The following is a 17,647-nucleotide window of genomic DNA, read 5'->3' on the forward strand; positions in this document are numbered from 1 at the left end:
GAGTATATGCATTTTACACGAATTTTTATTAGGGGGGCTTGGACATTCTCAAAAACATTGACAGTTACGTTCCGTTGTACAAGTATATTAAAAATACCGCGCTGAAGATTTAAACAAGTGAAGTGTTTTAAAACAAATTATTAGTGCATAATATGCCATAAAACTGTTTAAATGAAGTGCTTTAAACATAATAAAACAAAGACTTGGCTTAAAGGACTCGCATCCAGGCCATAAATTATAAAAAAAAAAAAATCCAATTAGTCCAATCAGCTGTATAATGACAGCTGACACATTATTTAATTTGTTCAATCAAGGTCGCTTGCATAGCAATGAACTTATATATTAATTGCTTTAATAATAAGACTTTGTTTACTCGTGATCGCCGAGATTGTACACAATTTAACAATGAGAAAGATCATACCAGTATTCTCCAGGAAACTGTCCCATGTTTGCTCCTTAAAACCTTATAAAGAGACGAAATGGATGATGCCGAATGGGAATCCGATCGGGGCGTACGTTTACAACTGTGTAGCCGACCAGAAAGTGCCTGTGATCCTCAACGACCCCAACATCGCGACGTGGTACTCCTGCGGCCCCACCGTCTACGACTCCGCCCACCTTGGCCACGCAAGTTGCTACGTTAAAATAGACATCCTACAGCGAATACTTAAGGAATTCTTTAAAATAAAACTCGTCACTGCGATGGGTGTCACGGATATCGACGATAAAATAATTAAAAAGGCAAAAGAGACTAAATCGGACTTTAGAGCTGTAGCAAAACAGTATGAGCATGAGTTCTGGCTGGACATGGCCAGTCTAAATGTTGAAAAACCACTCATAGTTGCGAGGGTTTCAGACCATATTAACTCCATTGAAACCTTTATACAAAAAATAATTGAATCTGGAATGGCTTATGTTACCAAAGATGGTTCAGTGTATTTTGACACAGAAAAATACAATGCTTATGGTAAGTTGCAGAAAATGCAAGATGCAGGTGAACCAGCAGATCAGTACAAAAGAAACAAGATGGACTTTGCTCTGTGGAAAGCACACAAGCCTGGGGAGCCATCTTGGAAGGCCTCATGGGGTGAAGGGAGGCCCGGCTGGCACATAGAGTGCTCAGCCATGGTGAGCAAGTTCTTTGGTTCTCAATTAGACTTTCATTCCGGAGGGATTGACTTGCAGTTCCCCCACCACGAGAATGAGGAAGCCCAGTCCTGCTCCTTCCACAACACCAGGCAGTGGGCCAACTACTGGGTACACATAGGGCACTTGCAACTGAAAGGTGACAACAAAATGTCTAAATCCTTGAAAAATACTGTCAGCATACCACAGATGCTGTCTCAACACAGTGCGGACACATTCAGGATGGCTTGCCTCATGTCAAACTACAGGTATCCAATGGAATACAGTGACGAGTTGATGAAAACTGCTGAAAGTGTCCTAAACAAATTCAAATTCTTTCTCAAAGATGCGTACAACTATGTTAACAACAATGCAACAGAAAATGGTGACTACAAATATCAAATCCTTGATAGCTTGCAAAATGTTGAAGAGTTAAATTTTGAAGCTCTCCGGTCAGACTTTGATACAGCAAGCTGTATTAATAACTTGCTAAACTTAGTTATTAAAACAAACAGGGTGATGAAGCTGGAGAATGCAGATTTTTATCCAATCCCAGTTTTACTGATAGCTGAGTATATAACTAATGTATGGACTAAATTTGGGCTCAAACTACAAGAAAGCACAGATGATGTGGTACCAAACAATCTCATTGACACCCTGGTGGAGTTCAGACATACTGTGAGGTTAAATGCATTAAATAGGAAAGACAAAGAGTTGCTGAACGCTTGTGACGTCGTCAGAGATAAAATGAAAGCAATAAAAGTACAAATTAATGATAGTGAAAAAACACCTTCCTGGGTAATGAAATAATATCCAAATTCTATCCTTCTCTCTAACAGGATATACCATGTATATTGTGTATTACATTTTATAAGATAACAGTGCAATTTATTGACTTAAGATAATTATACTAGTTATAATCTTTGATAAGAGTTTTCATTAAGTATCACTTAAATGCATGTTAATCCCCACTCCTTTATTATTGATAAAATATTATTATCACAAGAGTCATAGAACATCAAGCTGTTTGGTAGTAGTACGTAATAGATTATCCAAGATTTATTTTTCAATTTTAAAATGCCCCCAGGCTCCCACATTGTTAGCACAAACAGGCCAATATCAACCTTCAATTCGTAGCCTGAAAGATAGAATGTTATCCATAACAAAGATATCATAAGGATTCTTGGCATCTACAGGGTTTAATGTAATGCAGATGTTATATAAATAAATACACAAAATATGGCAAGTAATCATATAATTGTTTACCAGAGTCATATGAACTTTTTTTGCACTAAGCAAAGTCATTGTTACCTATATCAAGAGCACGAGAATGAAATACAAACAGACTGGCGGATACAATAGTATAAATAGATGGTTTGTGATGTTGAGCAATGTGAATGACCAGAGATAGTAACCGTGTTATCACCGACATAACATATTAGTTTCCAATCGTATTTATAATATAAACGTAAACTTGTGATAAATAAATAAAGGTCAGTTAACTACCTATGTTGCCAGTTGTTTTCATTTGTAACCATTGCATCGCAAGCATAGGCCTTAGGCCTCCCTTCGTGTACGCCACTTAATATGGTCCTAGGCTAGTTTCATCCAAAGGTAACCATAGAGGGCCTACTATTTAAAAGAGCCACATTTCGTCCTATGTGCCCAGGCAATCTATATTTTACAAATTGTATGCACGATTTTTTTTTAATCTTTATTTAATAAAAAATGGGTTTTATCATACTTGATAATGTCACCCCCATTGTTACAAAACTAAATCCTAATTACAAACTTAACGACGCCCAATTCCCAGATTGACCAGCTTGTACAAATCTCTGGCAGTTTTAGACAAAGGAAGCGACAAAATATAGTTATATGTGCCCACATTGAGTAAATTAATGTTATACTTAGTTACAAAATTTTGTCTTTCAGCTTTCGGAGTATGTACGATAATTAATATTTGTGGTTAATATTTAATATCTTATGTCAGTGATACACCTTACCAGAATGGCCCAGTGATTCTTAACTTAGTGAAACTTGAGGTTTCAAATGAAGTCTACAATAGGCTAGTTTACTGTATTTTCTTTTAAAACGTTTTAGTTACCCGAAAAGAGTTTCGAAGATTCATATCGATTTTAATGGTTAGTAAAATAGCCTATTGTAATGTACCTACTAAATAACTATCAATGGTACACATTATACTTTGAAGTTTCGACAAAAAATTGTTTGGTTTACAGAGTTTTTATCTGCGAAATAATTTTAGGTAATATATTGATTCAAAGTGAAGTAAGTGGAAGAATGTGCCAGTCAAAGTCAGTCTTAAAGTTCCACAAATTATTTTCAATACAAAAATTGTGTTCCAAATCTAAGAAATTGAAGATTAAGTACAAAACTATAGGAATTCAATAAGACTTAATGCGAGACAATTTTCAACAGTAAATAACGCTACTTAAAGTTAACCTAACTGAAGATTCTAAATCGTGAGTCAATCTTAACTTAAATAAAACTCACTACAAGAAAAATAAACATTACTTTATTACCAACCAATGTGGCTGCTCCTAACATAGGACATACGGAATGACTTTCATCAGAGCTCGCACGCTTTGCTTTCTCAAGCGAATGCATACGTCTTGTGAAGTATGGACGCGCGCGTGAGAACTTAGTGTAAGGTCGATAGTCGACTATCATATGTTTATCATAGAAATATGATCACAGGCAACGTGCCGTCCTTTTTCTTCACGTTGGAGAAAAAGGGAGGCATACAGACCTATGATCATATTTCTATGATAAACATATGATAGTAGAGTATCGGCCTAAGGCCTGAGCGCTCATATTGGGCGACAAGCGGAGCGGGGCGTGCGGCGTGCATGTCAAACAATCGAAACTCGTACAAGTGTCCTGAGTGGACGCACGCTCGCCGCCCCGCCGAACGCTCCGCTCTGAGCGTCCACTGAGGCCAGTAAGGATACTTACAGTCGCCATTAGATATACGGGAGCAGTCAATGTGCTCACAAATGTGTAAACGCCATTATTTTCAAAGCGCAAACATTTTTGGCCACCTCAGGCTGTCATGGTACAGTCAACATCAATATTACGCGGATGAAACAACGCACCAAAAGTATCTGACATCCTGAATAACTTTTCTGAGATAAATCTGTACAGTTCGCGGTTAGAAATATCAAAACTTATTCGTTGTATGTGGAGACACACATCTCTTTCCGTTTAGCGGTTACGGAATGGTAGTTACTTTTGATGCTGACTGTTCCTAGCCAACGTCACAATCGCTTACGCTTCATAGGCGTATCGTAGCTAGCTCTCACAATCTTCCGTATTGGCGCGACAGAGATAGTTACGTCTCGGTCGCCAAGTAGCGTCAACGATTGTCACTTAGGTCGGTTTTAGTCACGCGGGTCGACCGCGCGGAGCGATTCGCACCTGACTAATATGTTTTAAGTTCGGGGAGCGTTTTAGAGTAAAGCTAGGAACAAATTAAGGGACGCGGCTGACGACCGCGACTGTCAAGTGTACAGTCTTAAAACATCCAGCGCGCCAGTTGACGTCCGGACGTCCGTGCGCTCAAGGCCACGTCCACGGCTTACGTCCGATAGTTTGCACAATTCAGTGTATATTCATTATCTAGATCGCGGCAGTGGACGCGCGGCAGATGACGCGCGTCCGCGGACGCGTCCCATTTGTTCCTAGCTTAAATCGGACGGATCCGCGCGGACGACATCAACTCCATATAAATTGGTAGTGCGGATCGCTCCGCGTGACACTAAAACCTTAGTCTATGCCGGCTGATATCTAAATGGCGTCAGTAACACGTTTGAATTTAATTGACAGCAGAGTTCTTATCCTGTATCATATTCTCCGCCTTATAAACCTTCCACGACACCAGATAGTCCCTGGCCATCTTGAACAGAGTGTAATAGTTGATGAAGAGCAGCAGTATGGTGGCCAGGAAGTTGTGCCACGGCGCCGAGCTGTAGAGGAGGCCTAGCTGGAGCACTATTAGGGACAGCTGCAGGCACAGGAGTAGGCAGAGCAGTGTTGAGGGGTTGGAGAAGACGGTCTGTGGAAGATACGGGATTGTTTCATTATTTGGTAGTATTGATATCCTAAAAAACACCGAGGGACACACCGGCTGATGTCGTGAGTGTTGTGTGTAGGCAAGGTGACAACCCTAGCGCAAAAGTGAATAATCAAGAACAAGTGCGGGTAGTTCGAGAAACTCGCGCGGCTAGAAGATGTTGATGCTATTCCTCGCCAGTCTACCCGTGACCACGAACATAATGTGATGTTCGGAACGTCGGGCCAAATATAAATGTAAGTGTTTACGCGATTAAGTCCCGTTTTGTTCTAAAATTATGAGTGCAAATCGTGTCAGTCTAAATCAATATATAGTATTGATATCCTTTGCTAACGTCTTTTGAGCGTCGATCAAACGCTTGGGAAAATGGCGCCGCTGTGCAGTTAGTCGACTGTGACTACTGCTACTAGATTAGACGTCAATGCACTGAGAGAAATTTGCATTGTGAATTTAACAAGTTCGACTTGTTGCGGTTTATCCGTTTGAATCAGCCAAACGTATGTTTAAAACAATATGTGTCAGGTTGTTTTTATAAAATCGACTTGTTGATTCAAATATATTGCCGATTCAAATGACAAGTAGCTTGTTGTTTGAACCAAAGAGCACGTAGGCGCTATTTTAACCAAAAAACTTGTTGAACGAACATGAAAACTGGTTGTATTTTCTCTCAGTGTGCGATGACGTTAGTATGGGACGTTTTTGTTATTGCTTATTGAAGACAGATCTGAATTGCACATTAAATATACTAGTTTGTCAATCATGAACGCCCCCCAGACTTCTGAAAATCAGGAATGAACTTTCGAGTTGAGCTCCAAAAGCATTTGTATAAATCAGGGTAAGTAGCCAACCTGACTCTTTAGTATACCATACTTGAAGTCGCTCTTGATGTATGCACTCGCGCGCGACAAGGCAAGTTGTGCTAGAGGAGCAGGTTCCTCTAGTCGATCGTATGAGCGTCTAGGCCATCTATCCGATCACATTGCCTTGAGATGGCCAAACCATAAATATTTTCTTTCCGATAATGTTCAGCTTGAACACAACGTGTATCCTAAAGACATCGACTAAACTCACATAGAACCGCGCGTGCTCCGTTCTGCTCGGCCGCGCGGCCGCTGCGGACGTGACGCAAGTATACGTGGCGCCGTCGAGTGACACAACTGCTCCTCGCTGGTATAGTTTCAACGGACTCCACTCGTTGGCTGGGCTCGCGTCTGGAATTAACAGTTTAATTTGATTTTCTGAGATGCTCGTTGTTCTTAATAGCTCAGAAGGACCAGAGACAAAATGAACGAAAAACCAAAATACAATTGCGTGTGAATTTTTAATTACGTTATGATTATTCGAGTTGGTTGACTTTTTAACAAAACCATTTACCTTGTAAACTTTGTACTTTGTATAATTTATTGAAATTAGTTTCCATAGAGTACCTAAGTCTGTTAATGACTGAAATCTACTCTCGATCTAATCTTCTCGAGGCTGAGGCGTAGGGTTAGAGCCGGCGTAGCTTTATTTGACGTTCATATGCGCATTGTAATATGCCTACTTGGAAAATATATATTTCATTTCATTTCACTTCACTGGCACAGTCGGTAGGATCGTCATTACACAACGACTAAGAAGACGCTTACGACACAGCGCTCCAACCATAGCGTTGAATGAAACTTATCACCACGATTCCAGCGACCCAGGTGGCAACAGTCAATCAGTCTGTTGTGACACTTGTGACGCGAGGTACACATCGTAGTGTAGAGTGATTAGAGTAACGTACCGTCCTGCGTCCACCGGCCCAGGTGCCGTGCGGCGCGGTGGTGCATATCGACATACGCGCCGGGCAGTAACTGTGCGGATAACCGCGCCGCGAGCGCACCGCACACGCACACTGTCTGTTGCGATGACGTTGTATAGAGTAACGTACCGTCCTGCGTCCACCGGCCCAGGTGCCGTGCGGCGCGGTGATGCGTATCGACATACGCGCCGGGCAGTAACTGCGCGGCTAACCGCGCCGCGAGCGCGCCGCATACGCAGGCTGTTTGTTGTGACGCCAGATACACGTCGTAGTACACGTACGACTGAAAATAATAATAATAATCAGTTTCCTGCACTAATGGTGCAGCCCAAAGGGTCACCCACATCTAGCGTCTCGCGAGCGTAGCGTCGGGCCAAGTGTATGGCAAACTGATGCTGCGTGACGTCGACGCAGCGTCAGGCGCGCGTCTTTTTCCATACAGCTAGATGTGGGGGGACCCTAAACCTTATCAAAAGTTGTCTTTACAGTTGATACTTTGGATATGCGATAGACAAGTTCTCAATTCGTAGGCGCTTTTCGCTAAAGGATTATCTTGTATAGAAAAGAAGCACTAAACCAATAAAAATCGACTTACTTGTGCAAAACAGCACGGTATTAAACTAGAATAGTACGCCCCGACCACAGCGTTGAATATAATCTTCTTCACTCGTAGATTGAAGTCCTGCCGAAGAGTGTCCACCTCAGCTCTGATTTGTTCCGGGTCGTGTGAGCAACAGTGGAGCGGGGTGTCCGAGTTGCTAAGCTCTAGGAAGGGGCTCGATTGAAACCCGAAGAGTATGAAGTATACCACCGCACTGTAAGCAAATGTTTTTTTTTTCTTTTATTTAGGACACAAACAGTCACATGTTACAAAAGTGTTTAAGTTCTTAGATTACAGAAAGACCTATAGTTCCATTTAGTATAAAGTACAGTCGAGTTCATAAATATGTGTACATTTATTCACCTTATTGCAAAGAGTTCAATATAGGGATCAATATAGGGATCAATATTGGGGCCTTTCCTGTTCCTTATCTACATAAATGACTTGCCATTCCTTGTAAAGACCCACCATGATATAGTATTGTTTGCAGACGACACCTCACTTATTTTCAAACTCAAACGACAGCAACAAGCTCACAGTGATGTAAACAATGCTATCTCTAAAGTAGTGAACTGGTTCAATGCTAATAATTTATTATTAAATGAAAAAAAGACTAAATGTATTAAGTTTGTCACTAATAGTAACGTAAGGAATGAGCAAACAAGTGTCGTTGTGAAGGATGAGGAATTGGAACTGGTAGATAGTACAGTTTTTCTTGGTATAACTTTAGATTCTAAACTTCAGTGGGGTCCCCATATTGTTAACCTCTCGAATAGACTTAGTTCTGCAGCTTTTGCAGTGAGCAAGATCCGTCAGTTAACAGACGTGAAAACAGCTCGATTAGTTTATTTTAGTTACTTTCACAGCATTATGTCATATGGTATTTTACTTTGGGGCAGTGCTTCAGAGATAAATACCATATTTATTCTGCAGAAGAGGGCTATTCGAGCAATATATAAAATGAACCATAGAGACTCACTTAGAGATAAATTTAAGGACATTAATATAATGACAGTGCATTGTCAATATATTTATGAGAATATTATGTATGTACATAAAAACATTTGTAATTTTAAGAAAAACTGTGATGTACATAATATAAATACTAGAAATAAACATAAACTCGCGGTGCCCTTCACACGGCTCTGTAAAATTAAAAAATCATTCATGGGTAATTGTGTTCGATTTTATAATAAACTTCCGAATCATATTACTGAATTGTCAATTAATAAATTTAAGAATCATGTAAAGCGTGTACTCATTTCCAAAGCTTATTATACAACACAAGACTACATGAATGATAAAACAACGTGGGATTAATTGTTATTCGAAATGGTTTCTTATTTTTTACGTTTTTTAATATTATTATTGTTGATGAAATTAATATTGTATTTTTTTGGACATTGGATTTTTCCTAGAAATATTCTAGACATGTATTTTTATATATACATATACCTAATTATATATTATTATAGACTCAATATTATTATGAACAATAATTTACAACAATAAATTGCTCTGATAATTAGGTTAGATTAAGATCATAATATATATGTAATGAACTATTCATAAGAGCTTGTAACTAGGCCTACATGAATAAAGATATTTTGAATTGAATTGAATTGAGTTAAGGTGAAGAAATGTACACATATTTATGGACTCGACTGTACACATAAAAATATATAACAGGTGTCGAAACAGCCCCTTGTGCGGCATTTTAAGGTTTAGAATAGATAACTATAGAGTTTGATGTCAATTGATTCTACAATAGTTAGATTTAATTGTTTCTTATTATTTAACAGTTCTTTAACGTATTTTTAGACCCTTAACGGGCAAAAAGGTGCCAAAATGAAAATGAAATGAAATATTTATTTTTCAAGTAGGCATATTACAATGCGCATATGAACGTCAAATAAAGCTACGCCGGCTTTAACCCTACGCCTCAGCCTCGAGAAGATTTCAGTCCCCCCTCAGTTGGGAGGGGGGTATCCACTATGGGACCGGCAAGAAACTCGGCGGGCAACTTCTTTTCAAAACATTACATCTTATAATTAACATGCATTAAATAACAAGATACAATTTAACATGCAAAAGTATTCATCAAAGAATATGAACAGACTAGGTACTCTATGGAAATTAATTTCAATAAATTATATTATTGCTTAAAATAATACGTCGTTCTTCAAAATTTGGGCCTATCGCATAAATATCATTGGGGATGGCGCAGCATGTTTTTTTCTTCCATAGGTCATAAGACTTTATCTCATTGATCATTTGCATGCGTTTCATATTATCTCTCACACAGTCCATCCACTCTGTCTTCGGTTCACTCTCCCACTTCCTCCTTCCACATTCCTTTGTATTCGTATATTAAAATGAACATTTTAGGCATAAATATCTAAGTTATAATACTTACGGATAACAGAGGTAAAAGATTTTGAGGATGGGATATTTGAGGGCGATGAAGTAGGCGCACCACGCGAGCGCACCTATCACCATTCCCAGGATGAACATCCTACAACATAAACACAACTTCAACACAACTGCACTACAGTGAACTCTTTTAAAAACAGACTCGACAAATATTTTTTGAATGGACAAAACACAAGTGCATCAGGACATTCACGTGCACGTATCAGCTTTAAGCTGCGTGTGCATTAGCAAATAATAATAAATAATAATAATAACAAACAAGCACTAATGGCTTAGCGGTAAGAGCGTGTGACCTTCAATCCGGAGGTCGCGGGTTCGAATCCCGGCTCGTACTAATGAGTTTTTCGGATCGCATGTACGAAATGTCATTTGATATTTGCCAGTCGCTTTTCGGTGAAGGAAAATATTGTGAGGAAACCGGTGTAATCCCAATATTTAAGGCCTATTAGTTACCACACACATGATGGAGAGATGACATAACCAGAATTAGCAAACCAAATTTGCAAGGAGCGATTTATAGTAAAAACAGCACTAAACCGTTACTACCCTTACCTAGCAGCTACAATTCCATGGGGTAACGCCGGTGGTGCTAGCGTAGCATTGAGCAGCTGAACCACGAGACTCAGCAGCAGACGACGAGACAGCAACGTCACTATGAACGCCACGAGGTGAGGATCTATCAGGTAGAAGTTCTGCAACAAAAATTATTCAAGATTTACTGTATACAGGACAGGTGCCGTAGCCGAATGGTAGCCATTTCTCCGACGCGAAACGAAAACGAAACGCCGCGAAAGGTAGTCTGGCTCTGTCGTGCCAATACGCAAGAGCGATAGAGATAGATATCTACGAGCGTTTCGTGAGCGTTTGTGCCATTCGGCGACGCACCCTGGACAGATATAGGCTTTGGACAGAAAAGTAGTCTTTAGTGTTGGAAGCTAATATCCATTTTCTCTTTTTGGCAGATAATAAGTTTCACTGTTCTAAAAACTTTTTGCAATTGGAAATAAAAAAGGGTTTAATTTCTTCTTTCTTTTTTATATTTGATGTCTTGTATATTTTATCTTTGTGGGTCAATTAGTTTACTTAGGAGTTAGGTACCAGTGGCGGCTGGTGAAAATTTATGCTAGGCAACACTGAGCAAAAAGATACCTACCTTAACATTAGGTACTTTACTAGTAATCAATTTTAGGCAAACCGGTGGGAATCAGCTTGTATCGACCAGCCGCTGCTGTTAGGTACTTACTTAATTTATTATGATTGATTAAAAACACAACTATGGCATATATAACACAATGCATAAATGTAGATTACCATAAACAAGAAAATATTACAATGCTACTCACCATAGATTGGTTGGTGTACGAATGTGGAAGCCACCAGGCCGTCCTGTACAGATTGAGGAACTGAAGTCCCGTAGCCACGACCGTAAACACAAACGTCATGGCCTCAAACAGCAGCTCCGGGTCATGTGGTATGTACGGGAACGGTATATGCTTGGGAGGGGACGGACCGTCCACTAGCTTGGTTTCAAGAGTAGCGGGAGCGGGCGATAGGCGGACACGTCCCACTCGCTTTCCATTGCTGGTTACATCCTCCTCTTGAGGTGATGATGTACCCTTAAAGACATTTAATCTTATAAATCTGAAGGAACGTTTGAAAAATAGGAAATAGGATATTTTGACATAGGATGTTTATTCCTTTACTATACAAAAACAGTTGTTTTTAGTAGTTACAGTCTGACCAAAAAAAATAGAAATTAAAAGTAGCAACTTTGTAGTGTCATCCCTTTCAAACCAATATGTGTGAGAAAACGAGACGACACTATGATGTTGCCACTTTTTAATTTCTTCTCTTTTTGGTTGGATTGTACATAGTCTAGTACAAGCACAATCATGAAGGTCTCACGCGTTGCGCTCCAGGGATCCTTTAAAGATAGACCTGAGTGGAGAGCACTGCAACATACAGCGACTTATGGTGGTCACGACCCTCAGTCATGAGGTTTCATGAAGCAGAAGAAGAATTTTATAATACAGAAGAATGGTTTGCCTCAGAATTCTTCTCCTGTAACAGCAGGTATGATGATTTGGCAAGATGCAGTGGTTTCTAATAGATATAGCCTATGTAAACACTATTAAGGTCAGTATTACCAAAGAGGATTGAGTTTCATAGAGAGTTACTTTTGAAGTAAAATGTGTAATCACAGTGCATAGACTGCCATCTCTTGACACAGGCTTAAAACTTTTGAACCTCAGTTTTGACAATTTGGTCCATATTCTTAGCTCGATATGTGTGAAAATGTCAAATATTAATATTAGCGCCATCTAGCTGAGCGTACCCTAAAGGTGCAATGCCATCTAGCCCACCGTACCTTTTTCTGTATGGTACTGACGTACGTTTTTTTCTTAGACTTTATCTGTCTATACGGAGTTATATATGTCTTTGGTATTACCTACAATTCCTGGTAAGGTTTGTATTTTGGTAATTTTAGTGAGTTGAATGTGTATGACAAATATTTGCTAGGTAGTTAGAACTCAAAGCTAAACAATCTTTGAATTTAGATACATTTGTTATTGCTGGATCTCACTGAAAAAATCGAATGTAACATCGACCAAAAAGTTTTCAACTACAAGTTGTTTCATGGTGTATATACCTTTTTACTGACACCAGAAGACTTTTTAGGCCCTGGCGGCGTCATTTTACAGGTGATCGGCGGCAAGGGCCGCTTCACGAGAGGGTCTTTGATGATTTTCCGTCGCCTGGAGATCGCTGTAGAAGAAGTGTTGTTCACTTGCGCGTATGCCCAACGCCTCGCCAGGAGTATAGTCAAGCAGCCGACGACCGCTGGCAGGAAGAATACGACAAAAGGTCCACTTTCATTTTCGGTACAACTCATCACTCACATGTTAAAATGTTTTATAAAGTGTCACGATTAATTTGTTTGCGATACACATACATCAAAGCACGTACGTAAATTGAAAACGTCAAATCGGAGATCGAATTCAGTGTTACCAAGTTGTGACGAAAAATGGATCGCAACGAATGGTATTGCAATCGATAATCGAATTACGTTCTTTGGATGACATTAAACTTAAATATTGTGAACTATCAATGTAAACAAAACAAAAAAAGATATGCTTTGATCGAGGGTACAATAAAAATGATTTTGTCGGTGATTAGAATTATTAGAAATTGCGAATTGAATGTTAGAAGCAATCGATTGCTTTATAAAAAAAACGGATCAATATTATTTAATACTGGCAAGATATGTTTGCGTTCCAATCAATGATAAAGATGAAATAATGAGGTATATTCAAAGACCTTTACAGGGGACAGCTCAATCACATTTTTTGCCATACGAAATTGAACCTTATTAGTGAAACAGAAAGTCGATCGTATCAGACTAGCGAAAACGGTCCACATGAGAGGGCATTGTTTGGGCTGGTGTCCCTCTCGCACGTGTTGCCAGTGTTAATGAGGTTCCCATAGTAGTAGTATTTTTATCTGTATATTACCTGACTTTATAACTTCTTATATTATTTTAGTGTTATATTCAAACTAGGGTTTCGATATATTTTATAAAATTGGAAACTAATTATAAACCCTAATATATAATATATTTTTTATATAACAAAACATCCTTATTTAAACGATGCCAATAAATCAAAGATTTGTATAATTAAAAAAGGTACCTTCAATTGGGTATTAGTAGATTTGATAGTAACTTTGAAAATTGACTGGTATCCCCAATTTATGACAGTGATGACGTCACTGAATAATGTTGACATTGTCAGTAAGTGCGAGAGGGACACCAGCCCAAACAATTACCTCTCATGTGGACACACTTTTTGACCTAACTCCACAATCTAGTTTAATAATTCTAAATCTATGGGTATATTTTTATTCATTTGCATTGATAGCTAAGTGGAATACTTCTGTCAAAGTCTTTCCTGTCAAATTTTTTTCTTTTCTGAAATCGTTTGAGAACCAATCATATTCTTACCCTTCATTATGTTCAAACAAGCGCGCTTTGGTGATTGGTTGGCAAAACATTATCAACGACAGATTTGATTTGACAGGAGCTGTGCCATTTGCGGCATTTGCTAAAGATCGCCGAGAGCCGGTCAAGAGAAGAAAAATAATAACAACAGGATAGCAGAGAATTTAATTAATAACTCGACAATGATTTAAAGTCATACAAAACATTTCTTCTGCAAAATGTCTTTCACAGTGCTGTGTACTTTTGTTGTGGCCTTCTATGTTGTAATATGGTTTTTCGATTCGTTCTTCAAGGTATGTTTTTCGGTACTGTTATTTAAAAATGCTGCAAAAAGTGTTCCATTGTTCTTAAACATAACAATTCCTTCCACAGAGTTGTATGCACTATCCGTACTACGCATTCCTGGAAGGCACTGGCTTAAAAGTGGGAATTTTGAATTTCTCATGGGCCACAACTGCATTTAACAGGTTCCTGTATCGCTGGAGCAAGAATCTGACCCACCTTCTAAACAAATGGTTTGGTTTCGGCTACATTGTAAGCATCTGGATTCTACTACCATTTTCCTTATGGACATTAATCAATTTTATTTATCAACATTTTCATGAAAGTATTCACCTGAGCACTGCTCCAGAAGTAAAAGCAATTTTACCTGGATTTAACATACCTGCATCAGATTTCGGGGCGTACTTTTTAGCTATGTCTATAAGTAGTATTTTCCATGAGTTAGGGCATGCCCTGACAGCTTGCCAACATGATGTGCAACTATTGTCGGTAGGGATTTCTGTTTTTGCTATTATCCCAATAGCATTTGTCCAGCTAAATGGAGACCATGTAGTGGCTCTCCCTGTAACTAAACGATTAAGAATATTCTGTGCCGGAGTGTGGCATAACCTAGCCCTAGCTTTTTTGCATTAGCAATTTTTATGGCTACTCCTATTTTATTCAGTGTCGCTTACGACACTGACTTAGGAGTTAAAGTTGTGGGATTCACTCATGATTCAGTTTTAAAAGATGTAAGGGGTTTAGAAATAGGTGACATTGTTACTTCTGTGAACAACTGTGTTGTTAAAAACTCCAAAGATTGGGTTATATGTCTCCAAATGGCCCATGAGCGATATGGGATATGTACAAGTGCTGAATTTGTAGCTCAAAATGATGAAATCATGATGGAATCAATTAAGGAGAATGATGTTGTGGAATGCTGCAGAAAAGATGACATTTACAGTTTCTGTTTTGAGTACATGGAACCAAAAGTAGGTGCTGACTCAGTCTTGCCAGGACAATATTCGTGCCTCAAACCAAGGGACATGGTGAAGAACACATTCAAAAAATGTACAGAAGTCGGTGGGTACTCATGTCCACGTAGCATGCACTGCCTCCGGCCGTCCCTTAACAACCACACTTATTTAATGGTCATTGAGCGTAAAGATAATAATGCGGTCCTGTTTTTAGGATTGCCATATGAATTGCATAAAACTGTATTTGTAGATCAGTATTTCCCCAGAAGTCCAATATTTTCATTATTCTCTCCCACACAGGCTGAGAAGCTCCTGAAGTATATATTTATGCTTTCAATGGGTTTAGCATTTTTGAATATATTGCCTTGCTATGGAACTGATGGTTCTTTCATAGCTAAGGACTTGGTCACTATTTTGGCTAGGTACTTGAACAAAAGTGGTGATTTTGTCACATTTTTTCATGTGTTTACTATTGTTATTGGTACTGGGATGACAATTCCCATTTTGATGTATCTATTCTATCAAGCAGTTTTTGTAGATAAATATTAAATAGATTCAAAGTCTGCATGGCATAATGATTAGAATTTGTTTAATTTTTAATGTGACAAGTCTGATGTGTGTAGCCTTGAATAATTGAATTAAGCTGCAATTGTTTATAATCAATTTATACTTTTAGTAAAATTACTACAAATTGTTTAGTTCAAACAAGTTGCATTACCTGTCAGTTATAATTATAAGACTATAGTTTTAAAAGTGAAATGTGGTAGTTATATTAAGTATTGAAGACTGTACACCTTAGTTGCTATGTTTTTAAGCTGTTGAGAGTGAGAGGAATAAGACACTGCTTACATATATGAAGCAATCAGAGAACATATATAAATATATTCTCATTTCAAATTTTACAGAATGTATTAGTCATTATATATGTATAATTCTGGACAGCACAATTTATTTATTGTACATAGTGTAGATAGTGTAAAATTAAAAAAATAATTTTAATTCTTTTACATTTATAGTAATAATAATTTATCCAGCTGTATCATCATATCTAAGTTCCAAAACTATTAATGTTTACATCATTAATGTGATTACAAAATGTCCTGAAGGTTGTTTGTAAACCTATCTGCCTTGTTATGTCAAACATGCCAGTAGATGTAGATACAGATTGCCATAACTGGGTAGCAATGCAGATCCAATGTTATAATCATGAACAAATTGGAAAAATAAATCTCATGATAAATGAAATACAGTGTTTAAATAGAAGTATTATATTTATTTGACACACCTAACTCTTTATTTTATATGTAAAAAAATTATGTGGTGTTGTCACTTCATTTGGTACCAACTAATGTAGAATTTAAGAATCTAAATTTATTTTCATGATCTACTTAAAGCTAGTGATTTTTCTAGATCTTGCAACGATTTTTTCCCGTGAAACAACATAGATTTTATAGTCGCTTCGTCAGTATGATGTTTGTTGTTCCTAAAATCTGCCCTGGCCCATTCCTTCAGTTCTTGGCGCGTCGATTCGTCAGATACATGCCTTAGTGTTCTAAAGATATCCCTGTACAGCTTCAAAACTTCTTGGCGCAACATAAACTGTAAATTTAAGACAATTATAAACACAAATCAACTCCCAAGTAGTTTATGTAGATTGTAATGGTTTTACCTGCTTGAGACTCAGTGCCGCTTTCGGTAGCTTAGACGACATTTTAAATATATTGTTTATGTGTTTTATGGTAAATTTATGAACATCCTTAGCTTGGTTTTATGTAGAATAGGAAATCTACGAATGTTACTATCAAAGTATCAACAACGAGACGAGTGAGACAGTGACACTGACAGAAGTGACAATTATGATTGATGTCACTGTCAGCGACTCGACTGACCAGTGCAGGACCAGTGGGTACATTTTGGGATATTCTTAAGTGACACCGTTTTATTCTACGCAGTTCCAGTAAGAAATTAAGACTACATAATATATTTATATCAAGTTATTTACAAAAACCATAAGTAACTCTCGTAAATGGCCCTCATAGTAAAACAGTTTTATTCCGTACACAGATTAATTATGTACTCAATCTTCGTACTAAAGTGGTACTAAATTATGAAATGAGTCGCGGCGAACGTAGAAATAGACATGGCAAAGCCGAGTGAATAATCGAAAGATGGCGTTGTAGTTCCAATAAAGAGAGGCATGCCAATGCTTTGGGGCAAAGGGGTTTGGACGGACAATAAATAGCTCGAGGAGAGCTCAGGATGACTATAAAGCAACACCGCAGACTGAGCGAGACCCCTATTGCAGATGACCATTTCCTTTTTACTCCCAGATCGTTCAGGTTATGGACCCAGCACCTTTGTTTGGGCGTTTTATTTT

General features: G+C 38.4%; 4 protein-coding genes across 4 annotated transcripts; 2 read left to right on the forward strand and 2 right to left on the reverse strand.

Annotated features, from left to right (window-relative positions):
- The first annotated feature begins 300 nt into the window (after nt 1-300).
- Nucleotides 301-2,046, forward strand: LOC125229616 (probable cysteine--tRNA ligase, mitochondrial). Its single transcript, XM_048134500.1, has one exon. It carries the CDS (start codon nt 406-408, stop codon nt 1,933-1,935), a length of 1,530 nt encoding a protein of 509 aa, XP_047990457.1. The 5' UTR covers nt 301-405; the 3' UTR covers nt 1,936-2,046.
- A 317-nt stretch (nt 2,047-2,363) lies between these two features.
- Nucleotides 2,364-13,012, reverse strand: LOC125229618 (transmembrane protein 39A). The gene is made up of 8 exons (XM_048134501.1): nt 12,686-13,012; nt 11,379-11,651; nt 10,588-10,727; nt 10,019-10,117; nt 7,597-7,816; nt 7,131-7,284; nt 6,287-6,426; nt 2,364-5,197 (listed from the first exon to the last, which is right to left on the reverse strand). The coding sequence occupies exons 1-8, from the start codon at nt 12,926-12,928 to the stop codon at nt 4,958-4,960; spliced, it is 1,509 nt and encodes a 502-aa protein (XP_047990458.1). The 5' UTR covers nt 12,929-13,012; the 3' UTR covers nt 2,364-4,957.
- A 1,092-nt stretch (nt 13,013-14,104) lies between these two features.
- LOC125229624 (membrane-bound transcription factor site-2 protease) lies at nt 14,105-15,095 on the forward strand. Its single transcript, XM_048134509.1, has 2 exons — nt 14,105-14,325; nt 14,405-15,095. The coding sequence occupies exons 1-2, from the start codon at nt 14,251-14,253 to the stop codon at nt 14,945-14,947; spliced, it is 618 nt and encodes a 205-aa protein (XP_047990466.1). The 5' UTR covers nt 14,105-14,250; the 3' UTR covers nt 14,948-15,095.
- A 721-nt stretch (nt 15,096-15,816) lies between these two features.
- LOC125229627 (LYR motif-containing protein 2) lies at nt 15,817-17,141 on the reverse strand. The gene is made up of 2 exons (XM_048134511.1): nt 16,940-17,141; nt 15,817-16,869 (listed from the first exon to the last, which is right to left on the reverse strand). The coding sequence occupies exons 1-2, from the start codon at nt 16,979-16,981 to the stop codon at nt 16,648-16,650; spliced, it is 264 nt and encodes an 87-aa protein (XP_047990468.1). The 5' UTR covers nt 16,982-17,141; the 3' UTR covers nt 15,817-16,647.
- Nucleotides 17,142-17,647: the final 506 nt, after the last annotated feature.

This window comes from Leguminivora glycinivorella, chromosome 9, assembly GCF_023078275.1.
Source record: "Leguminivora glycinivorella isolate SPB_JAAS2020 chromosome 9, LegGlyc_1.1, whole genome shotgun sequence".
In the NCBI taxonomy this organism is placed as follows: Eukaryota; Metazoa; Arthropoda; class Insecta; order Lepidoptera; family Tortricidae; genus Leguminivora; species Leguminivora glycinivorella.

What these genes read in the sequence shown, in the direction of transcription:
- LOC125229616 (XM_048134500.1), top strand. Translation starts at nt 406, where the DNA reads ATGAGAAAGATCATACCAGTATTCTCCAGGAAACTGTCCCATGTTTGC.
- LOC125229618 (XM_048134501.1), bottom strand. Translation starts at nt 12,928, where the DNA reads ATGAGTTGTACCGAAAATGAAAGTGGACCTTTTGTCGTATTCTTCCTG. An exon ending in CGTACACCAACCAATCTATG is followed by an intron (nt 10,728 to 11,378) that starts GTGAGTAGCATT and finishes TTTTTGTTGCAG; the next exon opens with AACTTCTACCTGATAGATCC. An exon ending in ATCTTTTACCTCTGTTATCC is followed by an intron (nt 7,817 to 10,018) that starts GTAAGTATTATA and finishes ATTTGCTTACAG; the next exon opens with TGCGGTGGTATACTTCATAC.
- LOC125229624 (XM_048134509.1), top strand. Translation starts at nt 14,251, where the DNA reads ATGTCTTTCACAGTGCTGTGTACTTTTGTTGTGGCCTTCTATGTTGTA. An exon ending in TTTTCGATTCGTTCTTCAAG is followed by an intron (nt 14,326 to 14,404) that starts GTATGTTTTTCG and finishes TTCCTTCCACAG; the next exon opens with AGTTGTATGCACTATCCGTA.
- LOC125229627 (XM_048134511.1), bottom strand. Translation starts at nt 16,981, where the DNA reads ATGTCGTCTAAGCTACCGAAAGCGGCACTGAGTCTCAAGCAG. An exon ending in CGGCACTGAGTCTCAAGCAG is followed by an intron (nt 16,870 to 16,939) that starts GTAAAACCATTA and finishes TTAAATTTACAG; the next exon opens with TTTATGTTGCGCCAAGAAGT.